Source organism: Scyliorhinus canicula, chromosome 6 (genome assembly GCF_902713615.1).
Source record: "Scyliorhinus canicula chromosome 6, sScyCan1.1, whole genome shotgun sequence".
In the NCBI taxonomy this organism is placed as follows: domain Eukaryota; kingdom Metazoa; phylum Chordata; class Chondrichthyes; order Carcharhiniformes; family Scyliorhinidae; genus Scyliorhinus; species Scyliorhinus canicula.
This window is the reverse complement of record NC_052151.1, coordinates 165,532,949-165,546,489: the sequence shown is the minus strand read 5'-3', so window position 1 is coordinate 165,546,489 and position 13,541 is coordinate 165,532,949. Positions and strand designations below refer to the sequence as shown.

The window sequence follows — 13,541 nt, the reverse complement described above, 5'->3', positions numbered from 1 at the left end:
TTCCATCTTCCATTTGCCCAGCCATTCCACCAATACCTACACTATCATCTTCATATTTTACAATACCTCCAAGATTCGCCTCATCTGCAAATTGTTCCCTGTCTATCGAGGTTGAGGTCATTAATATACATCAGGAACGGATGGCAGAGTGGCACAAGTGGTTAGCACTGCTGCCTCACAGCCCCGAGGACCCAGGTTCAATCCCAGCCCCAGGTCACTCAGTGGATTTTGCACATTCTCCCCAGTTCTGCAGGGTTGGTGGATTAGCCATGCTAAATTGTCCCTTAATTGGAAAAAAGTAATTGGCTACTCTAAATTTAAAAATATATAGATCAGGAACAACAGGTGTCCTAACATCAATCCCTGAGGAACTCCGCTATAAATCTTCCTCCAGTATTGTCCCTTTTATTCTAACTTTGTTCACACGTCTGTTGTGCGGCACCTAATCATGTGCCTTCCATGTACGTCAACAGCATTACCCTCATCACCTCCCACTGTGACCTCATCAAAAAACTCAAGCGAGTTAGTTAGACATTATTTACCCTTAACAAATCTTTGCTGACTTATTTAAGGAAAACCAGCATGGATTTGTTGAAGGGCAAAGTGTGTTTAACTAACTTGCTTGAGATTTTTGATGAGGTTAAAAAACAATCACAGCCTTCATTGCAAAACAACAGAAGCAAACAACCAGGGTATAGATATGTCCTTTAGAGAACAGGGAACCATGAATACCACAGATATGTTAAATGTTGGTTATTATTCACTGCTTGTACAAATCCACAAGCAACTTTACCTACTGCAGAAATGGAGATTAACACAATATGAACTGCATGGGGAGATTACCAAACTGCTTGAATATGGTTAGATTTAATAGATGGACTTATCCCCAGTTCCTGCTGTGGCACACATGTATATATTTGTTATTGGTTGTGCCTTCAATACGTAGAGGAAAACAAAAAGTTGAGAGCTGACTCTATTCAGTATTGTCTTCATTAAAAGCCCATTTTCCCACTCTGTGACTAAAAGCTGAGGACAGATGTGTTTGATTCATTATCCCAGGTAAAGAACCCCAAATGGAAGAGGTGATCATGATCCCATGAGATGAATCTCCAGTGGTATTAACGAATGCCAACTAAATCACACTGTGCCTGACAACTTTAACACGCCAGCATTAACCAGGCATCTTTCTACTGCCAACTTAACCACCATGTACAATGGGAATCATACCGGTCAACAAAGTATCCAATCACAGGACTTTCTTTGGTTACATTTGGAGGTTTCCAGGTGAGGATGACGTAATCCTTGTTGGCATCATAAAATGTGACATCCATGGGGGCTCCTGGAGCACCTACAACTAGGGCGTCTGCATCTGGAAGGAGAAAAAGGGCATAGAATAAGGAATGAAAATTATCCTTTTAACTTACCCAATATTACAGCGCCACGGAAGCGCAGTGGTTTGAACTGCTGCCTCATGGCGCTTCGAACTCAGGTTCGATCCAGGCCCCAGGTCCATATCCGTGTGGAGTTTGCACATTCTCTCCGTGTCTGCGTGGGTCTCACCTGCACAACCCAAAAAGATGTGCAGGGTAGGTGCATTGGCCACGCTAAATTGCTCCTTAATTGGGAAAAAAAATTGGGTACTCTAAATTTTTAAAAAAGAAAACCTGCCCATTATTCCTTTGTGTAATACATGAAGCCAGTATTGATTACAACAAAAATGGATAGCAAGCAAGTTTGGAAACTATCCCTTTAGAACAAACATTTCACACTGGAATGCTATCTGCAGAAGACGGGTGCTCTTCTGGGTCTGGGATTAGAATCTATTGTTGGGCTGAAGCGGAAGAAGCAGTCAAATATGCCTAATCTGTGCTGAGTTGGCCCAGGACCCTTGAAAATGTGGTCCATTCCACAGCACTGATAACATCAATGAACTTGATAAGCAGAACACTTTTCCAAACAATCATTTAAAATAGGAAAACGTCCTTCCATTTTAAGCACTAAAAGTTAGCTTGCTGACTTGAGGAGTCGCATTTCCATAGGAGGTTCGCCTAATCGACTGTCATAAATTTGGCAGGAAAATCATCAGAAATTTTGAAAAAATGCATAAATATGCCATTTCTCCAGGAACTCTGCAGATCTTACATAGGAGAACATTAGAAACTGGAGCAGGTGCAGGGCCCTTGAGCCCGCTCTTGCCAGTCGTGGTTGGTGGTTGATCCAGGGCGGGATTCTTCCCCCCCCCCCCCCCCCCCCCCCCCCCCCCCCCCCCCCCCCCCCCCCCCCCCCCCCCCCCCCCCCCCCCCCCCCCCCCCCCCCCCCCCCCCCCCCCCCCCCGCCAGGTCGGAGAATCGCCGGGGGCAGCGTGAATCCCGCCCCCATTGGCTGCCGAATTCTCCGGCGCCGGAGATTGGGCGGGGGCGGGAATCGCGCCTCGCCGGTCAGCGGCCACTCGCATTGGCCCCCTGGCGATTCTCCGACCCGTGATGGGTCGAAGTCCCGCTCGTTCTGTGCAGGTCCCACCGGCATAAATTGGACTAGGTTCCTTACCGGCGGGACCTGGCGGCGCGGGTGGGCTCCGGGCACCCGGGGGGGGAGGGGGGGCAATCTGACCCAGGGGGTGCCCCCATGGTGGCCTGGCCCGCGATCTGAGCCCACCTATCCGCGGGCGGGCCTGTGCCGTGGGGGCACTCTTTTCCTACACGCCGGCATCCACGATGGCCTGCGCGAAGGTGAACCCCCCCCCCCCCCCCCCGCGCATGGATGATGTCAGCAGACGCTGACGCTCCCACGCATGCACGGACCCATGCCGGCTGGCGGAGTCCTTTCAGCCCCGGCTGGCGCAGTGCCAAAGGCCTTCCACGCTGGCCAGCGGGGCGCAAACCACTCCGGCGCCGGCCTAGCCCCTGAAGGTGCGGAGGATTCCGCACCTTTGGGGCAGCCCGATGCCAGAGTGGTTCATGCCACTCCGTCCCGCCGGGACCCCCCGCCCCACCGGGTACGGGAGAATCCTGCCTACGATTTGTGGCCTTAACTCCACTTCCCTGGACAATGACCCAAAGTTACAGCAAATCATTTGGAGAACCTATGCTGAAACAAATGGCGTCAATCTAAAGGCACTGCTTTTGACACAGAGCCCAACTACAACAGAAAGTGCTCTTTCAGTTCACTCAATTTGATCTGTAAATTATCTTTGAAATCTGGTATTTCTTGAAATCCATGCATTAAGCCAAGCTGCTGCCATTTCCAGGAATTTCCTGGTTGTCGAAGGACAGAAAATTCATCTGCCACTGACAAGGTAAAAGATTGCCAGTGGAGGGAGCCAGAAGCAAGGACAACCCTTGAATGAGGGTTCCCATTCTTCAGATTGAACTGGACCCCACTGTTAAGACATGAAGATTGAAAAAATAGTTGATAACAAAAAATGTATTTAGGTTCTGTGGTTAATTATTAGAATACAGTTGACGGCAATATTTGGAATGCTCTAAATGTCATATAAAATAGACTTGTTTAATTTTAATCCTATAATGGGTACGCTTATATCATAGAAACCCGACAGTGCAGAAAGGGGCAATTCGACCCAGCGAGTCTGCACCGACACTTCGAAAGAGCACTCTACCCATGTTCACTCCCCTATCCACCCTGCCCTATTGTAACCCCATAACGTAACCTGCACATCCCTGGACACTCAGGGGCAATTTAGCACAGCCAATCCACACGTCTTCGGACTGTGGGACAAAATCAGCGATCCAAGAGGAAACCCACGCAGACACAAGGCGAACGTACAAACTGCACACCGTGACTCAAGGCCAGATTTGAACCCGGGTCACTGGCGCAATTCATTTCAGTACCGTAAATAGACAGTACAATTATGTTTTGCATTACGATGCCTTGATATGTTGTTCTACATAAACCTAATATAAAACCAAGAGTGAAAGTAGTGGAGAAAATTCTGAAACAACCCTTTACTTAAGTTTAAACACAGGTGGAAGGCTGAGAAAGGATCTATTCGGAGGAGTGGCCTGACTATTGTACGTACCTTCTGTGGCAAAACATCCTTTGTAACCCCAGGTGTTGTCCATAAGCACATGTAACATTAAAATTTTAAGAACACTTCAAGCATTTGCCCTGTGTTGAATTAATTCTTGTCATATAGCCACAGGACTGCAGGCTTTGTCTTTAAAATAGTAAGATTTGCATTCCTAGCACTGGCAAATCAGTGGAAGCCAGTATACCAAGCGAATGGGCAGATGGTGATTTCCATGAGGAGCAGAGAAGTGGGTACCAGCAGTGGGTCTCAGGTTAGGTTGTGGCCTGGCCTTCCAAAGGCAAGCAAAGAATTTGAAGAATAAAGGGATTAAGGGTTATGGTGTTCGGGCTGGAAAGTGGAGCTAAGTCCACAAAAGATCAGCCATGATCTCGTTAAATGGTGGAGCAGGCTCGAAGGGCCAGATAGCCTACTCCTGCTCCTAGTTCTTATGTTCTAAATTTTAAAAAAGGACTGAAAGAAACCAGCCTGGTTTTGGACTGGGTGGAGTATCCTGTGTAAACCCCTATCCCTTACAAGTGAATGAATGGCTGTGGGGCAGGTGCCAGAGTGGTGCACCCCAAATGCTTCTTTTACCTATCTGCATACGCAAATTAAGTGCTCACCCACCAATACCGCAAACTCTGACAAGCATGATTCCTAACCCAACCAGCAATTACAGCCTGCGATCTCAAACTATTCAACAAGTGCATTCAGGGAAATGTGGACATTAAAGCTTGAAAAGGAAGAACTGAATAATATCCGCTAGCTTCCTGAGAATGCCAAAACTAAATCGATGCAGTTTGGACACATTGTGTAAATCCAGTGAGCATGTTAGTGGCCTTAATTCCATTAGTTGAGCTGATAACTCACTCGTGCAAACCAACACAGGCATATTAAAATCAGAGAATTTTGACTGAATTGGGTGATGCCCCCTCCTGGGGGAGATGGCGGTGTGGTAGGGTGTGGGGGAGGCGGGTGGGGTGTGGGGGAGGTGGGGCGAAACAGCAGTTGCATATCATCATCAAGCTCTGTGCAGAGAAGGTTGAGCAAAAGACTGAATTCTGTACCTCTGACAAATACATAGGCGCTGTGCTGTGAAATGCCACCTCTTGTAATCAAGCGTAATGTATACAGGCCTTCATCGTCTTTATTCAGATGTGGTAGGGTCAGGATAGCAGTGCAATCATTGTAGAACATTGCAGCCCACTTGGACTTCTTTATCTCAACATCTGGAGAAACAAAATGTTGCATGGATCAGCAGTGTTACAGGCTTTGGTGATTGAAAGCAACATATCCTGGATAATTAAGTTCCACTACTTAAGATGTCACTGATACAGTTCAGAAGAAAAACCCTGTACCTTTTAACCAAACTGGTTCATTTCATCTGATGACATAAAGCTCCTCAATGATCGCAAAGTAAGTTTTCCCCACTGTATAGATAAGTGTTCAGGATACTATCCATGCTCTCCTGAAACCCATTTATCCAGAAGGTACGCCACACTTTTTCATTAGCGATCTATTGCAGAATATATGCTTTGTGTGGGGTTGATGTTCAAGTTGTCATCTGGACAGAAAACTGTAGATCGAGATAGAAACTGCCTGATCTTCATTCCCGTTGAGCTGAAAATCAGGCACTTCCATAACTGACTGATTAGAAAACATCAGCTTTATATCTGGGTATGCAGCAGGTTGAAAATTCACCCCTGCTGTTCCTGGCAATCAGGACGTGAGTCCACTGGGCAAAGGACAGAGGTCACTGGGCTGGGCACGTGCAATTTCTCTTCATAATGCAAATGAATTATCATCTTCGCTGCTGCTTGTGAATCTTATGACAGAATAAAACACTTTCAAACATGGCTCTCTCCTCATCGCAGCTGTGACGCCGCCTATGGGAAAATCACCACAGTCTCTTTTCTCAGAGAAGGGAAGGAAAGAGGCAAAGTCACAACTCTCATGCACATCGCACACACTAGTGGCATGTAACACTATCAATGAAACTGGAAAGAAAAAGAAAAATATAGCAGTCACCCCGCGACAGGCTTCAACAACATTAACTATTGGACAGGTTTCATTTGTCCTTCCAAGTGCCACCAATGTAAAGGTTTAGGAGCTAAGAAAGATTTCCAATGATTGCCATTTTCAGCGAGATTCTTGTGATTGTCCTGCATGCAGTGAATTAACACAGAAAGCAAAAATAAATTTTCATCCATCCTTTTTCAAACTTGCCCAGAAGAAGCTTTGGGTGCGATCTACCGGCTGCGTCCTGCCAGAATCGGGCGGGATGCAGATGGTAATTGCCAGGAGTGGCCTCTCCCCCGGATTCCTAACGGTCCTTACGCCTCAAAAGATCTAACCAGATTTCGCGATCAGGATCCTGCCCACAATGGGCCAGACCCTGACTCGCATAGTAAAAAAAGAGCTTAAAACTCTTTTAACTATGCTCGCGCCAGAAGGAACAACCACCTGGATCTATCGGGCTTGCTGGGTGTACACCAACCGAGTGCCGTTTAGCACTGGTCCCCACAAATGGACCAATTGGGGGGGGGAGGGGGGGGGGGGGGCTCCTAGGTGATCGAAGGCCCCCGGGTAGTCCCCTCCAGGAAGGATGGCACCTTTGTACTGCTGGTGCATCTGGAGTACCCTGGCGCTGCCAGCCTGCCACACTGGCACTGCTACCCAGGTGCCAGCCTGGCACTGCCAGGGCACCCAGGTGGGGGTGCCAGGCTGGCAGGGGCACTGCCTGGGTGCCAGGATGGCATTTTGTCCATGCTGGGATTGGGTCCAGGACTGCCCTGCCTGTGTGAGGTGGGGCTCGAAAAATCCCCAATAGGTGAGTTGGGCGTGTAGGAGTTGAGTTGGGGGGGGTTCAAGAGATCGGGGTGCCATTTAAAAATGGGGCTCAATTTCCTCCTGTACTGAGGAGATCCTCAGTCCAGGAAATGACGCTAAGTGCGGCTTTGGGTGGAGTTCCTGAAATGGCAACAAAGTGCCGTTAGATAGCGGGGTGGTTCCCGGAGAATCCCGCCCAGAACGGACTCTGATTATTTTCGGTTAGATTAAAATATACACATGCCTAAACTTGAAAGGCAAAGTTGTATCATGACTTCTATGCGAGCAACTAAAAGGATGCAGCAATTCAACATCTCGCCAGCAGATGTCAGCCAATATCATGGGCAGCGCCAAGACACAGAGGGTACAACCACTTCTGTTCTACTGAGGCGTGCTAAATTAAAATATCTGTCACCAGAATATATGCCTGATTGGTTTAATGTACTTACTTTTCTCCAACAAGTGTTTCTAACCCATACTTCCACTTGGACTCCCATCTAAGAAGCCTGTTATTAGAATCTGTCTGCTACTTTCTGCTTAAGTTGGGCATTGCCCTTGTGAATACGCTTACGGGGAAATTTGATTACTTGTTTGCAAAACACAGCAGAAAAAATTGCAAATCTAAAGACTGCTCTTCATGACACCACTTGCAAGGTACAAAACGGAAATGCACAGACTTTCTGCTTTTCTGTCTTTCCGCTCACAGCAGTCAATCTAGGCACTTGAGCCTGTTCCACCATTCAGTGAGATCATGGTTGATCCCTGGCCTAACTTCACATGCCCACCTTTGCCCCACATCCCTAAATACTTTTGGCTAATAAATCTGTCAACCACAATTTTAAAGTTAACAATTGATCTCGCATCCATTGCTATTTGTGGAGGATGGTTCCAATTTGGAACACTGTTTGTAAAAATGATTCCTAATTCCAATGCTGAAACGTCTGGCTGGTTGGCAGAAATAGTTTTGATTGATCCTGGGGAATATCTTATTCATAAAGTGGATTTTAATGTTATGTTTATTGACAGTTTTGCATGTACAAATGTGAATGCTGGGTCATCATAATGTCAGCGATAGCATCCCATAATGGGCAGCACGGTAGTACAGTGGTTAGCACAGTTGCCTCACAGCTCCAGGGTCCCAGGTTCGATTCCCGGCTTGGGTCACTGTCAATACGGAGCCTGCACGTTCTCCCCATGTTTGCGTGGGTTTCCTCCGGGTGCTCCAGTTTCCTTCCACAAGTCCCGAAAGATGTGCGGATTAGGTGGATTGGCCACGATAAATTGCCCTTGGTATCCAAAAAGGTTAAGATGGGTTACGGGGATAGGGTGGAGGTGTGGGCTTGAGTAGGGTGCTCTTTCCAAGGGGTGGTGCAGACTCGATGGGCCAAATGGCCTCCTTCTGCACTGTAAGTTCTATGATTCTTTGATTCTATGATCATGCACTGCAAATGATAGCATTTTGCAGAGAGTAATCTAGAGGGCTGGACAAATGGCTCGGAGATATAAGTTGAAATCTCACCAAGGCAGCTGGGGAATTTAAATTCAGCTAATTAAATAAATATGGAATAAAAAGCTAGTTTTTTTTATTCATTCATGTGATGTGAACGTCGCCCGGATTTATTGCCCATCTGTAATTGCCCTTGAGAAGATGGTGTTGAGCCACCTTCTTGAGGCAGTTCATATCATGCAGTTAAGACCCAAAGTGTTGTTAGAGAAGGAGTTGTGTATTTTGGCCCCATGAAGTAACGGTAATACAGATACAAGTCAGGTTGGTGTATGACTTGGAGGGAATCTTGCGGGCAATGATGCCCCCATGCGTCTGTTGTGCTTATCCTTTTAGGTGGCAGAGGTCGGAGGTTTGGAAGGTGCTTTCAAAGTAGCCTTAATGAGTGGATGGCACACACTGCCATTATGCACCAGTGGTCGAGGAAGTGAATGCATAAAGGCAATGGATAGGGTGCCATCAAGCTGGCTGCTTTCCCTAGGATGGTGTCGAGCTTCTTGAGTGCAGTTACAGCTGCACTCATCCAATCAAACAAATTAGGAGGAATAGATCACCGGCTCCTTGAGCCTGCTCCTCCATTCAGTAAGATCATGGCTGATCTAACTTTAACCTCAACTTAGATTCCCTCTTCATTCACAATACCTCAGCAGAATACTTCAGTGGATGTACTTTTTGTATCTGGTCCATGATATTGGCTGGCATCTGCAAGCTGGACACTGAATCTGGCTCTTCAAAGAACAATATAGCACAGGAACAGGCCCTTCAGCCCTCCAAGCCTGTACCGGTCATGATACCACCCTTGGCCAAAACCCTCAGCACTTCCCAGTGCCGTATCTCTCTATACCTATCCTATCCATGTGTTTGTCGAGGTGCCTTTTGAACGCCGTTAATGTATCTGCTTCCACAACCTCCCTTGGCAATGCGTTCCAGGCACTCACCACCCTTGGTGTAAAAACCCTGCCTCGCACATCTCCTCTGAACTTCGCCCACGGACCTTAAACCTATGCCCCCTCGTGACTAACCCCTCCACCCTGGGAAAGAGTGCCTGCCCATCCACTCTATCTATGCCCACATGGAGCTCATTACAAAACTGTAGCTTTCAGTTAAAGTGGCATGTATTGTTTCACATAAAGGGTGCAATTTTCTAAGGGCAATGTACAGCCTTTTCCCTCAACCCCCAGGGCCTACAGACACCATGTGCCCCCTGACATGGTCATCAGAACTGATGTTCACTTTTGAAAATCAGCAGTGATTCATGCTGGCGTGACATCATGCTGCTGGTGGTGGGTAGGACGCATCATGGCCTGTTGGAGACAGTCATTGCCTGGCACTTTTGTGGCACAAAATGGATGTTACCCAGGTCTTTCTGTACGCAGACACGGACTGCTTCAGTATCTGAGAAGGTGCAATCATTAGCAAATTTCTCCATTTCTGACCTTGTTAGAAGAAGGTCATTGATAAGGAACTGAAGATTGTTGGGCCGAGGACACTATCCTGAGGAAATCCTGCAGCACTGTGCTAGGACAACAATGGCTGACCTCCAACAACCACAACCACCTTGACATGCTGAACCAAAAAGTCTTAGAATGCTATATTAATCAATCATTCTATGATGACAGTGAAGGCTATGCAAATGAAGAAATTATTTTTATAAGAACAATGGAATGCTTCAACTTCAAATAAAAAAATGCAATATATATTTTCACACCCTCAGAATGTCCCAATGCTGTTTTAGCCAATGGAACACTTGTGAAGACCAGTCACTGCTTTAATGTTGGACATGCAGCAGTCAATTTGCTGCCCACACCTTAAAAGTACTTATAACCTCACGACACAAGGCATTGAATTTCCACAGGCTGGCTTCGACCTGGCTGGAAACCTAGAAGCAGGAAGCTTGGAATGCAAAGCTCTGCAGGGACAAGAATCTGCAAGCACAGAGATACAAGACCAGCTTCTTCTTTGGTACCACTAGCTCACTTTAACAGATGCACACTTCCACAAATATCACAAGCGAAAACAGATAGAAAAATTGGACAAAATTACTGACCATCTCTGTACCACACAGCTTCCGGCTGGAGACGGCTGAGGTTTGGTGTAAGGATCATCCGGCAGGACAATATCATTGTCTCTCCCTCTGTGCCAAAACTCACACCAAATTTCTCACTATATTGAATATCTATATGTGTGAAAATAGGAGGTGACAACAGAGGTACTGTGGGGGGAAAAAACAAGACATGTTAGCACATAGAAGCAGTTCTTGTTCATATCTGATGAAATTTACATTTTTAAAAAATCTCTATCCAATAGTGTTGGACAATAATATTTATTCAGCAGCATTTCTGTGTGAATTATATTTCTATGTCAGATCAAGTTATATATTTATAATTCTCCAACAGTTTCTCTCGTATGAGTAACATTACTGGTCTTGAGGGTTAATGAGTTGGAAAATATAGGAGAGAAGATCCAATCAAGAATAAAAGGAGTAGAAAATCCAAATTCGAGGTTCAATGGACACAGCTTGCAGAGGAAGGAAAGACAGAGAGATTTGAGGTCAGACAGAACAATGAACTAGAATAGGAGTTTGAGGGTAAATTTGTCCATTATACTGCAAGTATGGAATCACATGGGTCAGAGAATAATCATTGCTTCTTTTCCCTGGTTGTCAGCTATATTGGGACCCTGCCTTTCTTCATGCTCTTCAAAAAAGAGAGCTGGGTTTGTACGCAAAGATTGCGTTATACAGAGGTAAGTGGCTTTATCCATTTCAATTAATCCATTTGACCTCCTGAGGGAGTCAGGGGGAATATTTTAAAATATGCATTCCTCTGTTAGCTCTTGATCTTGCCTCCTTTAGAAGATTAGCCAAGAATCAAACAAACAATGACCATAGTTGTTTAGGTTAGACAAGATAGTCTAGCATTAGAGGTTGGAGTTAAAGGTTTGAAAGAAGGATGGTTTATCAGGCAATTACATTAAACAGTTGTTATCTCCATTAAGATAGTCAAGGATGAAATTTCCCAGAAAGCCAATGCACAAAGAGGAGACAGCAAGCCCTTAATCCATCTTCGTGCTTGCTCCAGAAACCAATTTAAATTCAAATAGAATCTTATTCATGGTCCTCACCAGACATACCAGATCCAAGCTGACAAGAAAAGGCATTATATTTGATCTTAGTCAAAAGGCCTTTTCAAGCTGCCTTTCACTTTACTAAAAGCTTTGGACTACAGCCATGCAGTTCCAATACCACTGAAGGCATTCCTAAGCAGCAATGTACAATCCACTTATTTTGTAGATCTTGCCACGATGGTGTGCTCCTCTAACCCACTGAGCACAAGTATGGATAAGCACATGTGTGGCAATTCAATCAGTGAAGTCAATTGGTTCTTTTATTTCATTAAGAAATCCCATTGGCTTATTTCTCCCTCTCGCAGAACTTAATTCAAAGAGGAGCATGGGAGTTGGGCGGATGGGGTGGAGACAGTGCATGTGTGGACAGGACATGCTGCACATGAGCAAGGAACCCAGTCCTGGTGTTCCCAGTTAACCCCCAATGTGCCTGTATGAAACAACCAGACGATTTAACTATTTATATGAAGTTGGCCAGGCAGGGATGTTGTTCTGATATCCAGGGCGGGATTCTCCCATCCTGCGGCAGTGTCTCCATGGCGTTGTAAATGCCGTTGTGTTTTACAACGGCGTGAATGGGCCGCTTCCAGGACTAATTCAGGCCCCTACAGGAGCCAGCATGGCGCTGGAGCGGTTCGCGCTACTCCACCTGCCGATCCCGGCACGGACTGTGCGCCGTGGGATCTGCGCATGCACAGTTGCGCCGGCACTGAGGACATGCGCAGTGGCACCGGCACTAACGCGCGCATGTGCAGTGGCCTCCTTCAACGCGCTGAAACCGACGCAACATAGCGCAGGACTACGGGGGCCGGCGCGTAGGAATGGAGGCCCCCAGCACTGAGTGCAGCCCGCCAATCAATGGGCCCCGATCGCAGGCCAGGCCACATCGGAGGCCCCCCGCCCCGGGGTCGGACCTCTCACCCCCCTCCACAGGCCGCCACCCAACCCTTCCACGCCGAAGTCCCGCCGGCCAAGAGCAGGTTAGAACGGCGCCAGCGGGACTCGGCTCTTTTCTTACGGCCACTCTGTCCATCCGGGCTGGAGAATCAGCAGGCCGGCTGCGTAGAACGACCCGCGACCAGCACCGGGCCAACCACACCAGCGCCAATGGCACCGATTCTCCTCTCTGCTGAGAATCGCGTGCCGGCGTCAGGGCGGCGTGGCCAGTTCGCGGGGATGCTCCGGCCCAGGGCTGTGAGAATCCCGCCCCCAATTCCATTCCCAGGACCTGAAGTGCAAAACTCGTCACTCAATTCTCCAAGTTTAACATGCACATTTAAAACTACAGAATTTCTAAAATCAGCCGAGGCTTGTGTCTGTATTTTTTATTAAAGTTCACTTGTTTTCAAACCAGCCTCTTTTGTAAGGACTCCATCCCTTTCTCGCCGCTCCTTTGCCTCCATCACATTTGTTCTGATGATGCCACTTTCCAAAGCGGTACTTCGAAAATGTGTTCCCATGGCACCTTCCCAAGCAATTGCAGAAGGTGTAACATCTGCCCCTTTAAGTCTTCCATGTTTAACATCCCAGGCCCAAAACACTAATTCAAGGTTAAGCAGTGTTTCACTTGCACCTCTTTCAATTTGGTCGATTGCATTCGCTACTCCCAGTGTGGTCTCCTCTATATCGGAGAGACCAAACATAGACTAGGTGATCGCTTTGCTGAGCACCTTCAGTCTGTGTGCATTCAGGACCCTGACCTTCCAGTTGCTTGCCATTTTAACACAACACCCTGCTCCCATGCCCACATGTCTGTCCTTGGCCTGCTGCAATGTTCCAGTGAAGTTCAACGCAAACTGGAGGAACAACATCTCATCTTCCGGTTAGGCACGCTACAACCTTCTGGTCTCAACATCGAATTCAACAACTTCAGATGATTAGCTCTACCTCATCTCGACCTCTTTGTTTTCATTCCATTTCATTTCAACTGTTTTTTACATTTTATTTATTTCCTTTCATACCTTTTATTCTCTCTGGGGACTTCCATTCCTACTCTTTTCATACTCTTTTCCCTTGGTTTCTGTGGCTATGACTCATCTTTCATTCCCTCATCCC

General features: G+C 46.9%; 1 protein-coding gene across 1 annotated transcript in view; it reads right to left on the bottom strand.

Annotated features, from left to right (window-relative positions):
- Window positions 1-13,541, bottom strand: part of myom2b (myomesin 2b) — a 141,864-nt gene that overhangs the window by 90,060 nt on the left and 38,263 nt on the right. Inside the window, exons 9-11 of the mRNA XM_038800416.1 lie at window positions 10,408-10,572; window positions 5,095-5,256; window positions 1,228-1,369 (exon numbers count right to left, since the gene is read on the bottom strand). Of these exons, the coding sequence (XP_038656344.1) occupies window positions 1,228-1,369; window positions 5,095-5,256; window positions 10,408-10,572 (469 nt within the window). The remainder of the gene's footprint in view (window positions 1-1,227; window positions 1,370-5,094; window positions 5,257-10,407; window positions 10,573-13,541) is intronic.